The 20,482-nt window shown below is 33.3% G+C and overlaps 1 protein-coding gene and 1 pseudogene across 1 annotated transcript; one reads left to right on the forward strand and one right to left on the reverse strand.

Annotated features, from left to right (window-relative positions):
- Positions 1–89: 89 nt before the first annotated feature.
- LOC106297618 (carotenoid cleavage dioxygenase 8, chloroplastic) lies at positions 90–3,538 on the reverse strand. Its single transcript, XM_013733825.1, has 6 exons — positions 3,151–3,538; positions 1,779–2,543; positions 988–1,184; positions 687–876; positions 407–509; positions 90–329 (listed from the first exon to the last, which is right to left on the reverse strand). The coding sequence occupies exons 1-6, from the start codon at positions 3,451–3,453 to the stop codon at positions 184–186; spliced, it is 1,704 nt and encodes a 567-aa protein (XP_013589279.1). The 5' UTR covers positions 3,454–3,538; the 3' UTR covers positions 90–183.
- A 7,917-nt stretch (positions 3,539–11,455) lies between these two features.
- Positions 11,456–17,833, forward strand: LOC106329132 (annotated as a pseudogene).
- The last annotated feature ends 2,649 nt before the right edge of the window (positions 17,834–20,482 follow it).

The raw sequence follows: 20,482 nt of genomic DNA on the forward strand, positions 1-20,482 counted from the left end.
TATACAAATTTGTATAAATAAATATTACATATATGAGATGTAAAAACAATATAACACAAGGTACAACAACAATTTAAAAAACCTGCACATGTATAATATAGTAATTATACAAATTTCTACAAATAAATATTACTTATCTCTGTGTTTTGTATAATGAAGGTATCTTTGTTGAGTTTGTAGTGTTCAGTGCTTGGGGATCCAGCAACCATGTAAGCCATAAGGAAGACCATAAGGAAACTTGGCTCTTGCTATTTCTTCAAAGGAGCTTCCATCAAGCAATATCGCATAGCTTCCTCCATTTTCTTCACTTACTATCGATATCACCACTCCTTTCACAACACAAAACCCATATTAGAAAAAAAAAATATCAAAGAAAGACAACGAAACCTATGTATTTTGAACTAACCATCATCTTCATGGGTTGCGCCTGGACGAGGCACAAAGAATGGCTCGGATGGTATAATGCCATGTTCGTGCCAGATCTTCACTTCCTTCTCCACAATATCAACCTGTCTCATACAATAGCTAATATGTTATTTAAGAGATGAAGATGCTTTTAGTTACTACTCACAAATCTTGATCAACAACGCATATATATAACAAAAAGACCATATCGCTAACACCATATAAAACTTGAAGAATATCAGTAAAAACTTGTTTTGCTATAGTCTATGCATATAGGTTACCTTGGTGAGGGCATTGGGGAAGTTACAAGGTCTTTTAGCACCACACGCATAAACGTAACGATACTTTAGACCCAAATACAAAGGGTTGATGCTGCACATATCCATCGCCCTCCCATGCTTCTCCGCCTCCACTGCCGTCTCCAGTTTCCCGTACTTGCTTCCATCCAACGGTATCCTGAATCTTCCAATCCTAAACACATGTATATATATGTTAATAATGCATAAGATTACATCAACATATTCAGCTATTATCAAAAGTAAAAATGTAGGTATGGTAATCAAAAAGTTGACGCATATATACCTAGCGTCGGGTAAGACGTCGTCACCATGTGAGGAACGTAATGTGTGGAGACGGAGCATATCGAGTATCCGCGTATCTGCGTTGTGTTCGCAACAATCTGCAATGATGACCGTCGCTTTCCCGTCTCCATTTTCATCTTCTTCGTATGCGTTTATGAAGTGAAACGTTAAGTATGCAGGGACCTCCACGCTTGCCACCTAGGTCACGAATGAATATCATATTAATATTATGCTTTACTTTCATGTTTAAAATGAAAATAAATATAAAAAATCAATTGTATCACATGTATTTCTATTGGTTTTCTGAAGTAAATCAATAACGTTTAAACGTTCTAATAGGTTTCTCTCCAATAATAGCCCTTTGATCTCACTCTAAATTCTAAAATCCTGGCTATAGTATAAAGAGATGGAAGAAAAAAAGACCTTTTAGATGATATGTATCACTTAAACACATGTAAAACCTAAAAGATTTTCTAGTCTAAGGCAAAAGTGATCGTTGAAAGTTGGCTTAGTAATATAGAACAACATTGCATATATTAACTAATATCCATACATCAATGTTTCCCTAAAATCGTGACTCTGATTATATATGCACATTATGACATCAAGCAACCGTACATGTTACGCCACTTACCACATACCACATACCAATAATGGAGGATTAAGTAAACATGAACACTATCTTTTTGATTGAACTTAACTAAATATGTACTATAACCAACATAATCCAAAACTGAATGAAAAAAAAAAAGTAAGAAAACAATCCATTGACTTATTAAAACGTTCACTTACGATTTCTCCAGTGAGTTTGGACATGACATGAACAAAAGCTCCGTCGTTAGGACACCACTCAAACTTGTAAAGCGGCGTCGGCTCAGCTCTAAGCAGATTCCTCACCGAATACCTCAGGGGCATTTCCGGTATCAAAACATAATTCTCCGTCACCGCAAACGAGTGAACCCACCCGGGTCCCCACGACCCGGACCGACATTTAACCCGCCCCACAACCTCCCTTTTATTCGACCCGGCCTCCATCCTCACGACCCGGTAACCAGGCTTAACAAGATCAGGTATCAACGTCCACATCTCCGTCTCTGTCACGATGGGATGCGCCGAGTGGATCATGTGATCGCACAAACCGTCGTCGTATTTGAACTTCCCTATCGTGTCTAACGTATCATGGTCGACAAGAATCGATCCTTTTTGAGTCTCCGTGAGGCACATGACACGTCCGTCACCGAGACGGATCACTCCGGTGTTGGCGTTGTCCGTTAAAGACTCGCCGGAGAATAGTTTGACGATCTCTCCGACCCCGGAGAAAGGGTTCTTGAAGTTGCTTCTCGACGGTTTTGGAGTCTCGGAGAATTCGCGGTAACAGAGCTTCTTGTGTTTCTTGGCGGCTTTGTAGGCGTTGGATTCGAGGAGACGGTGGCCGGAGAATATACGACCGTCGTCGAATTCGAGCTTGACTAGTGTGGAGTAGCCGTCGAAGAGATGTCGGAAGTCGTGGTCTCCGATGTTCCATAGGCCCGGTCCGTTTCTTAGATACGTACCATTCTGCATGTTACCTTATAATCATTAATTGTCTCATTTTTACAATATTGTTTAGAAAAATGTTTAATCGTTTGTTTTATATGCAGTTTTATAACTGTTATCTGATTTATAAGAACTAAAAAGGAAAAGATTCTGAACGCTTTATGTCAAATTAAATATATACAAAAGTCGACGTTAGTTATGTATAAATATAAATATATTGATTATATTACAAGTTTTTGCTAACACATTGTTACTTGTTGGTGTCTAACTTGGAACATGACTGAATGTACGCTGTTTATAGATTGCAACAATGGTCACGAGTATCGCTCGTAGACGTGTACCAACTACCAACCATATGCCTTAGCACCGTAATATATCTATTCAAACATATTGATTAATCTAATCCTTTAGACTTCTTAGTAATGAAATCATGTACTATAAGATTATACAGAATATAAATAAATTTACATGCAATTATATAGAAGAAAAAATAGTTTTGTCTTGTAATATATACATATTCATGTGCCAGTGTGAGTGTGTATTGTGTGCACGATACATATTTGTATGAAATTCAACGAATATAGCTAAAATATATTTGGAGGATATAATATGACGATAAAAGACAAACCAGCCAAGTGGGGATCTTTCCTTGGACAGTAAGCTCACCCTCCCACTTCTCTTGTTGTACACTTGTCCACGCAACATGACACCGTCTCTCATCTTCCACCGTCTCTTTCTTCGGCACAGGCGACGCTGAGTTGATTACAGCTGCAGATATTGTTCGGCGGGAGAAAAATCGGTGAGAGATTTGGAGTTTTGTTTTTCTTTGTTGGTTGTCGATGGCTTTGTCGGAACAAAGTGTAGTGATTCTAGTTGAGGACAAAACATGATGATGACTCATAATTGCTTTGGCTGTGATCAACGAAGCCATCCTGGAAGAATGGTTTTATATATAAATAAAGAGTTTAGTGGATTTCAATGTATTGAAAAGAGGGCACAGGACAAATTCAAGAAAGGAAATGGAGGGTTATAAGTGAATGTTTGGTGAAACACATATGAGGTATTTATAGGGCCTCGGTTAAGGGAACTTATTATAAATAATGCATGTTTATTCAGGTTGATTTAATTATTAGTTTTTATGAATAGGCGTAGACATGGGAAAGGAGGAATTTTTATTTGGTTAAACATTGAGTTATATCAACCCTCGATCGAGTGGAAATCTGAAACCGAACACACATACAAGGCTTTCTTAATTAAATTGTCCGCCATAAGAAATATATTGAATAAACATGAACAAAAAATTGTTTTAAAAAGAATATATATATATATATATATTTTTTTTTTTTTTTCTTTAAAGCCAAAAAATTCAGGAAAGCTTGCATCTAAAGTGATAGCTTTAAACACATAAAAAACAGACTTGAGGGAGATCTTCTTGAAGCCTAGAACACTCGTACGTGCCCAATTGTTGCTCCCGCAGTTATCGTTTCTGCCATAGCTTAAAAATCACACTACTCTATAAAGACACCCATATCTGGATTTTAGAATACTTAAAATAGGCAAACAGTAACCACGAGCCCAAAAGCTGGGAGGATAACTATGGCTGAGGGTAACATGTGTAAAGCAGTTTAATATTTAACATAAGTTTTGATGTGTATGTAGATATATTTTTGTAGATAGTAATTCTCTCAATTGTTTTGTAAGTTTGCAGTTATTGGTGGCAGAAACACTGAGGAAAGGTGTATTCAAAATAAATCTTTAGAAGAATTTGATTTTAAATATATTTTTAGATGATTTGAATTACATAAGTTATTATGAGATACATTTGCTTAAATTAGGCAGGTGGCGAACGATGAGTAAGTTAACACTAACGTTGAAAACATTTCAAGTTTGAATGAAAATACTTTGGTACTAATAAAACTAAATAAACATGTAAATGTGAATTTTTTTTTATCAGCGTATATATATTCTTCCCATCAGATGCATGAATGTGATTTTAGGGTAAATCAACTTGTGTTATGATGTGTTTATATGGGCCATGCAAAGTGGGTTTATTCAAATGTTTTGGAAAATTCGTAGGAATATAATTAATTTCTGAAATTGACGCCTAAAGTAACCGGTCGCCTAAGTAAAGAACTATATTAACACCATGTTTAGCAAAAAAAAAAAAAACATTACACCATGAATATGTCATTCATTCATATATTTGATTTTTATTGTTGTCATCAATATTATGCAAAAAGAACCCATATCCATTAGCAAATCAGTAGGTTGTTATATATGTCATGATCATTTATTATATCATTTAAGTTAATAAGTTTGGTGGTATGTATCAAAATAGTTTGTGATAGTGTAATTAATATTCTAAATTGACATGTATCAGAATAATTTGAGTTAGTGTCATCACCATCATATATTTTCTTGTTAATAGAATATAAATTATAGATAAACTATTTCTTCCATATCTACATTATGCCACATGACTTTTACAAAAATAATAAATCTCTAGCATGCATGTTTTATTGAATTTGGTAAATATTTTTGATTGATCTAACATTTTTTTCAAAAATAGTACTCTAACTTAATTTTAAATTTACACTTGTTCTCACGATATATAATGATAAAAGGTGTTATTTGTATGTAATTATCATGATTGTTCAGCATATCCGATTAATTGTTTGTCATCAAAAAGAAGAAGGAAAAAAGAAGATATACATTTTCTTTTGGTCGCTAGCTATATAATTCTGCTTTATATTTGTTTTGAGAACATGGTATATTCCTAGTCCATATACCCAATTAGGAAAATGGAAAGTGTCCGATTTTAAATTATATAGTACAAAGCCCCATGACAACTACTAAAAGATTCCTTATAAAATAAAACTGCAATTTGGGTCCATATGTTTGCCACATTTGTTTGTCACATCTGTTATGTGTCTCTAGTCTTAAGAATAATCACTTCTTTTAATCATCATCGGTTATCTCATACATCATTCTATTTATCGTGATTTTCTAGGTAAAAATATGTTCATATGAAATGTCAACTCAGCACCTTAAGCATTGTTACTGGTTAACTTGCTGTCACCAAAATATAAATGAGAAATTTACAGCCAAATCTGTAAACAGAGTAACTACTCAACTCAATTTTTTTTATTATAAAAAACAGATATTTAGTTTGCTGTTCGCAAACGATAGCAAAAGATACGATCCAAGTCCCAGTCTATACTATTATTTATGAAATGATTTAGCTTATTTGTCATGATTTTCATGATTTTAGATAATTTTGCTTATTTGTTATGTTTTAATTAAGTTTAAACTGAGTCATTAATTTATTAATAGTTTTTAGTTGAGTTCATAATTTATTAATTTAAACAATATAACTATAAAATATGTAATTAGATATATAATTATTTTGATTTTGCTTATTTGTCATGTTTTCCATGATTTTAGTCAATTTTGCTTATTTGTCATGTTTTTATTAGGTTTTCGCTTAGTCATTGATTTATTAATAATTTTTAGCTGAATCACTAATTTATTAATTTAAGAAAATATCCGTAATTAATTTTATATATAATTAAAAACGAAATTTTATTTAATAATATTTAAATCTATATGTTATATTAAAATTCTTATTTTCTTATTTGTCATATTTTATTAGGTTTTAAGCTTTTATATAGGTCACTGATTTATTATTAGTTTTTAACTGAGTATTTATTAATTTTCACAAAACCTGTAATGAATTTTATATATAATAAAACACGTATTTTATTTTAATAATATTAAATTTATATTTTATATTAAATAATTAATTATAAACTAATATAATAAAATTGTGAAAATATATTTAAAAATTAAGAGAATTCTTATATATATTGTGTTGCTATCTGAAAACAATATTTTATCATAAAGTTAAAAACTAAGATATAATACAATTTATAATTAAATATTAGTCAAACAAAAATATTTATATAAAGATATTTTCTAAACTATTTCTAATATATGAGTGTTTTAAAATTTTTAACAGAATAATAAGTACATAGTTTGATGAACGTTTTTTTTTTACATATATAAATAATTTGATGTTTGATTTAACTATTTAAAATCATAAATAATAACTTAACTTGTGACTGAGTTAAATTTTTTTTTTTGCTTTTACTTTAAACCAATTTAAGTTTAATCCGTGAAACACTATAGGTTCAGTTGGTGACCACTAGAAGAATGAAAAAAAAAGAAGAAAATAAAAAATAAAATTTCATTTGAAGAATTGAAAAAATAAAAAAAATATGAATTTTTGTTCAATTTGTTCCTTATCAAAATTGCATAGGGAAATTTTTTCTTATAAATTCATTCCTCCATGGGAATTTAGAAGAAAAAAGTGGGATCTACCTTTCAATAATTTGACTAAAATTTCAACATAACTGGTATAAATTTTGAGTAACAAAGAATTCACCATAATTTTTTTCCTTCAGCATGTTCACCAATTAAAGTTTTATAATGTCGATTTTTGGATTAATAAAACATAAAATAATAAGTATTCGTAAGATTATTATGCCCGCATGTGCGGGCAAAACACCTAGTACAACACTAAATAAGAAACTTTAAAATTAAACCTTGACTAATCAATCTGGCACAAACAAAGATGCAGTTAGCTCAATCTAGGTTCGTGGCTCTTCTCTACTTACTAACATTGTGAGTCACCCTTTTGGGAACTTTTTGCATACCCATGATACCAAGTTAATCGAATTAATTTTCCATAGATATTCTCATCTCACGAGTCAATGATCATTATATCACAGATATATGGTCATCTAAGAAGATAATAATGAAAAGGGAAAAACATATTTCCTTTAGTGTATATATAGGGTCCAATGCTTCCTTTAGTAATTGAAAACTTGAAAAAAAAAAGCATTCGAAATACAAAATTTGTCGATGAGGCACTAAACCCTAAAAATGCCATCACTAAAGCGTCATGGTGCATGAGATGAGTAGCATTTTAGAACTCGTTGTTTTATATGCAACGCTCTTTTTTTATTGCGCAATGTCCCTTCATGCCCCAATTGATTCCTACAATGTAATTAACCAAGAGTACCAAATAATGTTATTTAATTAATTTTGGTCAGTTGTGTGGCGGACAAAATCAGGTTTTCCCACAAATAAAGCTCCATATTTATTGTTTAATACATACTTATTGCCTTCTTTATCAAGTTATTCTATTAGTGGTGAATGTTGTTAGGTCAACGGATGCTTATTTATTAATATTTTCTACAGATTTATATAGTTAACAAACGAACAAAAAAAGAAAGTATGTGCCATTTTGTCAAGTGCATAGTATTTTGGTCAGTCTGCTGAAATTAACAAATTAGACAAAATATTGGTTTCCTATCCTCTGGTTGAAGGAAAATAAGCTAGCGTTGAAAACTAAACAGTGTATTTGACCAAAAATGTCTAGTATTGTTTATTTTATTCGTGATTACCACTGATTAATACTATAAATTCATAGAACATATCATAAATTCGTGCTACGGGAAGGTGTATGACTAAAATTAGCTCCCTTCAAATAATACATATTTGGTGTTTATATTATTTGACATAACAATTAGTTTTGTTGTACACAGTTAACAAACTTATTTACACATAATGTTACTATTGGATGAGAAGTCGAAGGAAGGAGGAGTTTGAGGGATGGAGAAAGCGGAAGGGTCATTGTGGTGGCTGGAGGAGGAGTACGGTGAGGCCAAGGCCGCTGCTGCGGTGGAGGGAGGGGCTGATGAGGTGGCGGGATGGTATTGGGTGGGAGTAGTGAAAGGAGAGTAGTAGCTATTAGGGTTGGTGTTGTGGTGATGGTTGTGATGAGAGGAAGAAGAGGAGAGGTCTTCTTCATCCATGAATAAGTTGTAGCATTCTTCGACAAGGTCGTTTGGTGGGAAATTGTTGTGATTGTAGTGATAAGCTGTTTGTGGAGAGCCACTAGTGGTGGTAGAGGTTCTGCTTAACGAAGATTGATTTGTAATGATGCTATCGGATTGTTGCTCTTGTTGGAGACTGACTAACCTAAAGAGAGTATCCATTTTTTTCTCTTTTAATATGAATAAGAAAATGAATAGACGACAGACAAGAGAGATGTTTTTGCGGTTTTGGCAGGAAAAGTGTGTTTTTGCGGTTTTGGCGGAAAATGTGTTTTTGACGAAAAAGTGCGTTTTTGCGGGTTTGATGGGGAATGTTTTTTTCACGATTTTGGCAATGCATTTTTGCGGTTTTGGCGGGAAATGTGCATTTTTGCGTTTTGACGGGAAATATGCATTTTTGCGTTTTGACGGGAAAAGTGCATTTTTACGTTTTTGGCGGAAAATATTTTTTGCGGTTTTGGCGGGAAAATACGTTTTTCCGATTTTGGCAGGAAAATATGTTTTTACAGTTTTGGCGGTCAAATGCATTTTTCCAATTTTGGCGAAAAATTCATTTTTCGATTTTGGCAAGAAAATATGTTTTTCCAGTTTCGGCAGGAAAATGCATTTTTCCGGTTTCGGCGGGAAAATGCGTTTTTCCAGTTCCAGCGGGAAAATGCGTTTTTCCAGTTTTGACGGGAAAATACCTTTTTTCGGTGGGAAAATGCGTTCTCCGGTTTTGCGGGAAAATTGTTTTTTTTCGGTTTTAGCGAGAAAATGCATTTTCCGGTTTTGCGGAAAAATGCATTTTGCGGTTTTGGCGGGAAAGTGTTTTTCAATTTTTGCGGGAAAATGCATTTTTTGGTTCTGGCGGAAAAATGTATATGCAAAAAAAGGAATTTACGGTTTGAAAATAATATTTTGATTTTAAAAAGTCATTTTTGTCATTTATCATTTTGGATTGAATTAGATGCATCTGCATCCAGATGCACCATGACTCACCTTCGTTTGGGTGAGAATTTGAAATGAGTTTTTAAAAATTCAGCTGGGTGATCCATCTGGATGTAGCATTATAATGGACAAAACAAACACCGATTTGCATCTTCACCCAGATGGATCACCTGGGTGAGCAAACGAACAGCACCAATATCTAAGATTTAATCCTTTGTTATGTATATTGCATCAGCATCATGTGTTTTTCTTTCCTTTTGTTTCGGTGGGAGTGGGTGAATCTTTGATGAAGATGAGTTGTAGAGAATGGGTTTGGTGGTGTTTGTGAGTTTTATAATTGGTACTAGTAAGTTAAAGAAAGAATGGAGCATGAAAAGCGGATATTTCTACATCGAATTGTTGTCCCATGTTTATCTTTTGGACTGAATAGATTGTTTGAATCTAATTGGGTTTAGTGAAGACGTAATTAGAGAGAGAAAAGATGGGTCTTATTAAAACAATATTCTTTTACTCTTTTGGCTAATCAAGAATGTTTTTGTTTTTGTTTTTACTATAGCCCTAACTTATGATCAATCAAATTAATTCATGGACATAACGATCCTACTAGTATACTATGAGATATCCTGGTTTACTTAGAGACATGTGAATATAGAATGTTTACAGGTGTGAGTGAGTGGGAGCAGGCGTGCATCAACATCATCAAAGCTCCACATTTTCTTTGCCTCCTAACCTCTCTCCATTCCCTGCCACCACTTTTTTCCTTTTCTCTCTTCTTCTTCGTCTATACCTTCTTTACTACTACTAGTATTTTAGATTTCCTCATTTCATTCATATTTTATTTTGTTCTTCACATTAATCCGTAAGAAACCACCAATGTGTCATATTCCATTCCCTTATATAAACATCATGGTGTAATTATTATCGCAGGAATATAGGGCATGCTTCTTTGTTTTCTTCTCCTTCAAATCCTATTGTTCTAATTTAAAACAATCTCCACTAGCTAAGTCATACCATTTTTGTATAGATTCTATATGTACCCTTCAATTTCCCACCTTATGGTTTTATTATTATTATTCTCTATACCCTTTTTATATAGGAGTATTTGTGTTTTTGTTAATTTTATAAATATATGTTCATTGGTTTATGCATATGCGAAACAGGGAACCCCTAATTAACCAACGCCACTTAAGGCATGGTTTATTATTATTCTCATCATGGTTTTCTCCTTTGTCTCGATACAAAGCAACAAAGCAGTATTGTCTTTCCCGACCTCATTGCCCTTTGTTGAATTTCGTTAAAAATCCCAAGTCTCAACTCTAGAACTGGATCATTTGATTGACACGTACCACTACAAACGGAAGAAATCATCAGTTTAAAAAATGCCCAACGGAATTGAATAGAACAATATTTGCTATTAAAAAAAAGTCGTGATATTAACCTTTTTTGGTTAATGAGTAACGATATCACATAGCTTACTTAGTAAAAAATCACATGCTCGCGAATCATGATATTCTTCCGTATATTATCAAATAAAAAGCTATGTGACAAAACTTCACTAATTGAGATACTCTCACGTGTTGAAAGTTAGAATGGTCAAAGTCGATGATATCCTTAATAAATTTTATATATAATTAATTATTTAATCAAATACGATTTTTATTAATAATATTAATTTTTATTAAAAATAAGATAATTCTTATATATTGTGTTATTATCTTAAAGCACATTTTTCAATTATAAAAGTTAAAAATAAGATATAAAAACAATTTAAGATAATTAAGTGATAAAGTCAATATTACCCTTAATGAGTTTATATAAATTTAATTATATAATTAAAAACGAATTTTTATGAATAATATTAGAATTTTTTAAATAAGGTAATTCTTATATATTGTGTTGTTATCTTAGAATTTTTATTAGTAATATTAGAATTTTTAAATAAGATATTTCTGATATATTGTGTTGTTATCTTAAAGTTAATTTTTTTCAATTATAAGAGTTAGAAAATAACATATAAACAATTTATAATTTTTTTCAATTTTTTCACACAGTATGTCACATTTCAAACTGCCAAAAGGATTATGCTTAGAACTCCAATCTGCCATGACAAGGTTCTGGTGGGATTCCGATCCTGACCAAAGGAAAATGTCATGGATCTCATGGGAAAAGATGACAAAACCAAAAAAGAAAGGAGGATTGGGATTCAAGGAACTTACATTTACAAATGACGCCCTCCTTGCAAAACTCAGCTGGCGAATACTAAAGAATCCAAACTGCCTACTTGCACGATGCCTACTAGGGAAGTATTGCCATTCGGAACCTTTCCTAACCTGCAAGACCCCTTCAGGAGCATCCCACGGTTGGCGAAGTGTACTCATAGGAAGAGACCTCCTGAAGAAACAACTGGGCTGGATGATTGGAGCAGGCAATGAGATCAATGTGTGGAACGATCCCTGGCTCTCACCAACTGAGCAGGAGAGACCCTATGGACCTGCCCCCGAGGCCTACAAAGACATAAAAGTCTCAGAGCTACTACGAGCAAACACAAGAGAGTGGGATATTGAGAAGTTGGAAAGCATCCTACTGTTTCACAAAGAGCAGATCCTGAAACTAATACCAAGCAAGAGAAGGGACAAAGATGAGCTAGTGTGGCTCAAAAACCCGTCAGGTAATTACTCTACACGCTCAGGCTATCTAGTGCTGACAGAGGAAAAGGCTCAAATGGGACCACTTGACCCGACTCTCTCGATCGACTGGCTTGCAAACGTCTGGAACATCAAAACAGCAGAGAAGGTCAAATTATTCATATGGAAATCGATTCATGGAGCCTTACCAGTGGGGGAACAATTTGCGAATCGTAATATACCTGTGACTCCACTCTGCAGCCGATGCAACGAAGTAGAAACGGTCTCTCATGTACTCTTCAATTGGAGCTAGTGTGGCTCAAAAACCCGTCAGCTTTGCATCTCGAACCTGGGACCTAGCACCTACTCTCAATACGATCGGAGCACTCCCCTTCACAGACACGCTAGCCGGTTGGGAAAGAGCCAGGAAGCTAACCATGTTACCTCCAGTGGAACTCGATTCAGGAACCCTTGCCTCATGGATCATCTGGAATCTGTGGATTGCGCGAAATCAATTGATCTTCCAAAAAAGGACTTCCACACCAGAAGAAACAATTTCTAAAGCGATCTCAGATGCAAGGGAATGGATGCTTGCACAGACGCCTCCTCCCCCACTCAAAACGAAACCTTTGATCATAGTCGAACTAAACCCTAGGCTCCACGGAACTTCGATCTTCACCGATGCAGCGTGGAATCCTTCCTCGGGACATGCAGGCCTTGGTTGGATCATTGATGATTTGGTTTCGCCACACCAATTCACAGCGACTTCACTCTTTGTAGCGTCGCCTCTCGTAGCGGAATCCTTGGCAGTCCTCTCTGCCATAAACTCTGCTCTCGCCCTAAGAATCGACTCCATCACTATCTTCTCAGATTCGCAAGTATTGATCAATACCATCAACAAGAAAGGAATGAAGTTGGAGATCTACAATGCTCTACGGGACATTTACTCTCTATCTACCACATTTAAGTCTATTGTTTTCAAGTTTATTCCTAGATCGTCAAACAACTCTGCAGACCTTTTGGCAAAACAGGCTTTATGGGTCTTGAGCCCACTTTAGTTTTATTCTAATGAAATTAGAGTTTGAACAAAAAAAAAAAAAATTATAATTAAATATTAATCAACTAAAAACATTTTGTATAAAGATATCCTCTAAAATATTTCTAATATTTGAATGTAAAATTTCAACACAATAATAAATATATATATTTTAATGAAATATATATATATATAATTTGATGTTTGATTTAATAATAGTATAGATAATGTAAAACGATTAACCCCGCACTAGCAGGCAAAACACCTAGTTATCAAATAAAAAGCTATGTGACAAAACTTCTGACTAATTCAGACATATATGCCATGCTGCCTTGTTAAAATTCTGGACCAATTAATGAATAAAGCGATCAAATATACTATAAACTAGGATAAGACCTGCGCCTTGCGTAGGGTGAATTTATTTGTATATATTTCGGTAGTTTCTTTTATATATTTGATCATTTTATTTATATATATAAAATATTTTTGTTGTTATTATATAATTTATTTCCGATGGATCGGATCAATTTTTATTAAAAATAATGGAACAAAACTATAATTAATACATCATGGGATTACATTAAACGAATTATGACATAAAAACCTTATTTTTCCATAGAACACATTCTTGAAAAAAATGAAAAGTATTGTTTTCACAGTTGAATTATTTTGACTTTTATCTTCCATATGGTTTTGAAAGCTTTCAAATCAACCATCGAATTGATACATGTCATTTTAATGTTTTTAGTCGTATACTTAAGGAAAACTTACATTTTTGTAATTTAAAGTCGTTTTAAAAAATTCAAAATATAACATATAAGGTTTCCTCATTTTTGTAATTTAAAGTCGTTTTAAAAAATTCAAAATATAACATATAAGGTTTCCTCATTTTTGTAATTTAAAGTCGTTTTAAAAAATTCAAAATATAACATATAAGGTTTCCTCATTTTTGTAATTTAAAGTCGTTTTAAAAAATTCAAAATATAACATATAAGGTTTCCTCATTTTTGTAATTTAAAGTCGTTTTAAAAAATTCAAAATATAACATATAAGGTTTCCTCATTTTTGTAATTTAAAGTCGTTTTAAAAAATTCAAAATATAACATATAAGGTTTCCTCATTTTTGTAATTTAAAGTCGTTTTAAAAAATTCAAAATATAACATATAAGGTTTCCTCATTTTTGTAATTTAAAGTCGTTTTAAAAAATTCAAAATATAACATATAAGGTTTCCTCATTTTTGTAATTTAAAGTCGTTTTAAAAAATTCAAAATATAACATATAAGGTTTCCTCATTTTTGTAATTTAAAGTCGTTTTAAAAAATTCAAAATATAACATATAAGGTTTCCTCATTTTTGTAATTTAAAGTCGTTTTAAAAAATTCAAAATATAACATATAAGGTTTCCTCATTTTTGTAATTTAAAGTCGTTTTAAAAAATTCAAAATATAACATATAAGGTTTCCTCATTTTTGTAATTTAAAGTCGTTTTAAAAAATTCAAAATATAACATATAAGGTTTCCTCATTTTTGTAATTTAAAGTCGTTTTAAAAAATTCAAAATATAACATATAAGGTTTCCTCATTTTTGTAATTTAAAGTCGTTTTAAAAAATTCAAAATATAACATATAAGAAAAAATCTAATTTTTTTATAATATGGTTAATGTGATTGTTTAATTTTTTGTAATAATATAAATTTAAACAAAAATGAAGAAGGATGCAAAAATTGTTATCAAATCTTTATTATTCATAATCATTAATTGCCATATATATGTAAATCATATTAGGTAATTCCGTTGCTTTTATTTAAGGAAAGAATACACACTTTCTATATTTTAGGTTAACATAATGTTCTCTAGTGTTATATAATTATGGAATAATGTGACACTATTAGATTAAACTATACTTTATATTAGATGCTCTAGAATTCTTTGAAATGAAATTTAGAAGGCATTTAGAGTGTCACCTAAGATTTGAGGTTTTTTTTAATTAATACAAAATTAAGGTTTTAATTTTTCAAATGCTTCTCAATTAATATATAGGAGATGTACAAGAATAGATTAGGGGATTAAACAACCCGCTCTTGTCCCCGGCTCAAGGAGATTATGGGCTTAGGCCCAGAACTTCTTGAATTCAAAATATATATATATATATATATATATATATATATATATACTATAAATGTACAAGAATAGATTAGTATCTAGGCTACACACAATGTCGTAGATATACCTGTCACGAGTCATCACCTCACCTCTCGTAGATCAAGTTATCTTGAGTTTCTACTACAATTATTAGAAGGAACCCCACTCTGCATCGTTGTCCCTTTATTCGAAGCCTATCGTGTTTTGCAGTTCAGTTTCCTATATTTTTTTTTCTGAACAAAGTTTCATATATAATTTCTCGAAATCTGTTCTTGCGTTCTAGGAAAAGTCTCGTCTTCATTCTGAAGATCCAGCTTATATCATATATATATAATAGTTTCTGTTATGCGCCAGTGTATCTATGCCTTTGTTTTGAGTTGATACATGACACCAACCGACATGGCAAAAATAACTTATGCATAGTTAGTTGCATACCCTATGTGTGTCAACATATAAAACATGTTTATGCACTAATAATTTATTTGTTATACATATATATAAACCCTATGTCTGCATGGTCAATGCTTATTTTTATGATATTTAAGATGGTTTAAATTCATGCTTTGTTTAGCTATTTTGTCATCGTTCAATAAGGCATAGACAGAAAAAAATAACCCGTAGGTCTCCCATCAATCACATAAAGTTAAAAAGGGGACTTTTGGGTAATCAATTTGGTACCAAATAAATATATATCGGAACAATATAGAACACATGGTGTAGAAAGATCACACATTGTTAAGATCAACTCAATCAACCTAACTCAAAAAGTTAATTTTTGACATGACTTCCCCTGAAAATGTAAATAAGTGACACCAGGTAATGTTTTTCTTCAATTGTACATTTTTTATCCCACAGATACCAAATAGTAATCAGCAGTTTAAATAGAAAAAGTGACCAAATGTTTTAGTAGGCGAATTAGAGAAGCAAATATGTGCCAGAGCCCATAATTTGTAAGGCCTTAATGGCCAGTATATAGAATTAGGCCGCATGGGCAAAGATCACACACCATGGGAGTCTATAAATATATATATATATATATATATATTTGCATTGTTTTTTATTATGTTTAGTATATTTTAGAATACAAATAAACAAATAGCCATTCTATTTAATCATACGAAAAAGTCATTATTAAACATCAAAATCATATAAAAAATTGAAAATAACCAAAATTCAGTACTTAAATATTAAATGGTTTAACTAAAATAAAAATCATAACAGCAAATCATAACTAATTGGAAACTTCTAGCGTTTCCAGAACAGAAACACGAGTTTTCAAAACAGAAATGCGAATTTCCAAAATAGAAACGCAAGTTTCCACTAAGTTTCCAAACAGAGATTTAAAAAAAACGAATTTCCAATGCGTTTCCGCAAGTTTCCGAGAGATTCCGGTTCCGAAACATTTCCGAAACGTGAAACGTACATTCAACCGAGTTTCCCTACCATGGAGCTGACGTTTTGATCCATACGGATGATAATGGCTTAATCTACGCACATTCCAACGTCATCGTAAGTTCTTTAAATATGTTTTAATCGAACAATCATATGAAACATTTTAATATTGAATATTCATCTAATAAAGCATATGTTTAAATCTATTAATCAGGGAATGGCTTCAGATGTAATAAGATGAATGATGAAGCAAGATAAGAGAAACTCTCGCCGCAAATCAATCTCAATCCTCGGAGTTCCTCACGACGCTGTTCGCGTTTTCATTCGCTTCTTATACTCTTCTTGGTAAACATATCTTCTTCTTAATCACCATAACATCTTTGGTTATAATTATTATTATTAAAATCTTTGGTTATATAACAATACTTTAACCTAACTCTTTTGGTTTCTTGCATGCAGCTACGAGAAACAAGACATGGAAGATTTCGCAATGCATCTTCTCGTACTATCACACGTCTACGTGGTTCCGCATCTTAAACGAGTGTGCGAGTCTCAGTTCGAAAACACTTTGCTCAACAAAGAGAACGTGATTGATGTGTTTCAGCTAGCTCTTCTCTGTGACGCTCCTCGTCTAGGTTTTCTCTGTCACAGAATGATACTAAAGAGCTATGAAGAAGTCTCTACTTCTTAAGGATGGATAGCGATGAAACAAAGCCATCCTAGTCTTCATAAAGAGCTTGTACGCTCTGTCTCTTACGAGCTTAACGTAAGTAAAACCAAACATTGGAGCTTATGTCTTGTTCTTTTACAGTTGTCTGAGTCAGTTATGTCTTTTTGTGTGTACAGAGCTTGAAGCAAAGAAGCAGGAAACAGAAAGAGATACAGACATACACTCAGCTGTATGCTGCAATGGAAGCTTTTGTTCACATATGTAGAGATGGATGCAGAGAGATTGGTCCAACAAAGGTCGAAAACCCGCACGTGTCTTGCGGGTTTCAAGCGTGCAACGGTTTAGAGATGCTGTTGAAACATTTGGCGGTATGTAAACTGAGATCAATCCCTGGTGGTTGCAGCCGTTGTAAGAGAATGTGGCAGCTTCTTGAGCTTCATTCACGTATCTGCGTAGACTCTGAGCAATGCAAAGTCCCTCTTTGCAGTAGCTTCAAAGAGAGGATGAAACAGAGCAGGAAAGATGAGAAAAGATGGAAACTATTGGTGAAGAATGAGCACCAAGAGAATTGGAGGTTCTCCTTTCTTTTTGCAGGCTATTGATGTTACTATGTGACATTTCATTTCATAATAGAGTTAGAGATTGCATATACAAAGTATACATAGGTAGCAGACTCTTTGTAAAGAGAGAGAGAGATTTTGAGATTCAAACAATCTTCACTCTTTAGTTACATCTCAAACCTCGTTTTAAAAGTGTGTGTTTGATCATAATACATGAATGTTTTGGAGTTCTTGTGAAATGGTCTTATGAGCTTCCTTACATAAATAATTTTATAACGAAAATTCTCAAGTCTTAAAGCATTAAACAGAGATAAAAAAGGCTGGCTAAAAAAAGAGATGCATGGACCATGTTTTGGTGGTTCCCATGCAGAGAGTTGGGACACAGAAGATGTAAAAACACTGAGGGGTGAGTTAGTGATGTAGGCACAGAATCACTCCATGAACATGTCCTCAAATGGTGATCAAAGAGATTAAATAAGCTTGTGCGGAAGATGGACTGAAGGTAGAGATGGTGGTAAAAATGATTGACTCTCTCAATCTGTAGATGTTGAAGTTGCTTGAATCACACAAACAAAATACGAGACAAATCAATAGAAAACAATGAATCTCTCACTGAATTCTAAAGACAGATTTTATGCAAAGACAAACTTTGATAAAACAAAATAAACTGAATATATTTCTTGATTGATTGAAAGGTGAATATTATAGCACGCCTAAGGGAGCTTATATATGCTCAGAAACATTAATCTAAGTCTAGGAAAATGGAAAGAAAAATAGCTGTTGGAGGGTTTTGGGGTTCCAATGACTTGATTCAAGGGCTGGAATGATCGCTTTGTATCTGGATGATTTTAGACTGTAGGCAAGCTTCTTAGGAACATCCCGATTGCTGAAATAATGGACGAAATCATTCCAAGTCTGGTGAGAAAAGAACTGTTGGGAATTGATGGCTTTGGACTCCAAAAATGGCAATTCTGGTCTTGGTTGATTCTGAGTATTCTGGTGGGTTCTAGTGCAGCTGTAGACTTCCTGATGAGTTATTAATATCTCCAAAACGTTGTACCTTTGATAGGTTGGTCGTTGGTGCTCTATTCTTCCAAATGTGAAAGCATCCAAAAATGGTAAGTATTGTCTCCTTGATTCCATGTAATCTGGTGCTTTCTGGTGAATGTTAAGAATGTGCCTGACTCTTCTAGACCCTTGGATGTGTCTCCTGATTGCATAGATAAATCTCTTGGTCGCCAATGTTTGGTTTGCAACTGATTAAACCACTGATCTTCCAAATAAGGCAAGTCGGGCCATCCTTAACTTGAAAATGGCATATCTTCTAAACCATTTATCCTTTTGATATGAAACCAATTCGCCGCATGCTCTTGTTGAGTGTAGAATTCAGAAAAACCGGTTTCATGAATAAATTCCTCCTGGTTTATAAGATATGGCGTTTTGATTGCACATATGTCATAATCGGCTTCTTTATCTATGTATAACACTAGAGATAGTGTTGTATAACACTGAGCAGGTCATCATTGTGTTTGACTCAATAAAACTCTTTTGAAAACATTTTGATAAGACTCATGAACACACTAATATCAGTAAACATCCCCCCAGACTTAAACTACACTGTCCCCAGTGTATATCTAGTCGGAGTTATGGTGAGAAATAATCATAAGTACATAATTTAACAAATAAGAACGATGACTTGCTCAGTGTCGATCGACACAATGAATTGACAATCGATCGTTGTTGATGAAGTGATGTCGACTGATAGCGACATGGTCTCATCGGTCGATGGCTAGAGCAATCATTCGACACAATGAAGAGACAATCGATCGATGGATATGAAGTGCTGTCGATCGATATCGAGTTGGTCTCATCGGTCGATGTGCTGAGCAATCGTCTACTCGGATCTGTTTTTTTTTTTTTTTTTTTTTTTTTTAATAGCTAATTAAAACACAATATTAGGAGAACCTCCCCCAACCTTAATCAATTCAACTTGCTTGTCTTGGGGCTTGGTATACATTGGATCAGATTCCTCTTTCAGGTCTGAAAGGTATAAGTCTCTAAATTTTTGGTTTCCTTCTCTCCTCTCTTCGGCATCTCAAGATAAAAATAATAATAATAAAAGATTGAAATGACTTCCTGGAAGAGGCAGAGGGGTAGGAGTGTCTCCTATGACCCCGGTATTCGCTACACTTTGTCAAAAAATAGCTTCAAAAGTAGACAAGTCAATGAGATGAACAAGATGGACTGTATCAGCATCAACATTCATTGAAATTGAAACTAATGAGATTCAGAGAAGAGAGATATAGGGAGAAAGGAAATTAGAATAAGACTGCATGTTTACTCAGATACCTGCTAGAGTAAGAGTCCATGTGTCCCTTGATAGATATTCCCAAGATTTACCCTACACATTTATATGCATAAATGAAGTCAGTAGAGGGTATGTCAGGCGGAATCAGCTGAAAGGTTTGGTTGCTAAGCTGAGGTCTAGTACATGAAGTGCCTCTAAAGTTGGCACTGATCTGATGTGGCTTGCAACATTGCAGAGGTAAAAATAGTAAGTTTAAAATTGTGTGTGTCCCTGCTGTTTTCAAACCTCTTTCAGAGAGACTACCTGTGTGTTTTGCTTGAGGACAAGCAAAAGGATAAGTCTGGGGGAGTTGATAGACCATGGATTTTACCCACTTTCAGCCATGGTATATAAGTA

Source organism: Brassica oleracea, chromosome C1 (genome assembly GCF_000695525.1).
Source record: "Brassica oleracea var. oleracea cultivar TO1000 chromosome C1, BOL, whole genome shotgun sequence".
NCBI lineage: Eukaryota > Viridiplantae > Streptophyta > Magnoliopsida > Brassicales > Brassicaceae > Brassica > Brassica oleracea.

Coding starts and splice junctions, on each gene's coding strand:
- LOC106297618 (XM_013733825.1), bottom strand. CDS start 3,453: ATGGCTTCGTTGATCACAGCCAAAGCAATTATGAGTCATCATCATGTT. Junction 2,544..3,150: donor GAAAGATCCCCACTTGGCTG/GTTTGTCTTTTA, acceptor GGTAACATGCAG/AATGGTACGTATCTAAGAAA. Junction 330..406: donor CGCAACCCATGAAGATGATG/GTTAGTTCAAAA, acceptor GTGTTGTGAAAG/GAGTGGTGATATCGATAGTA.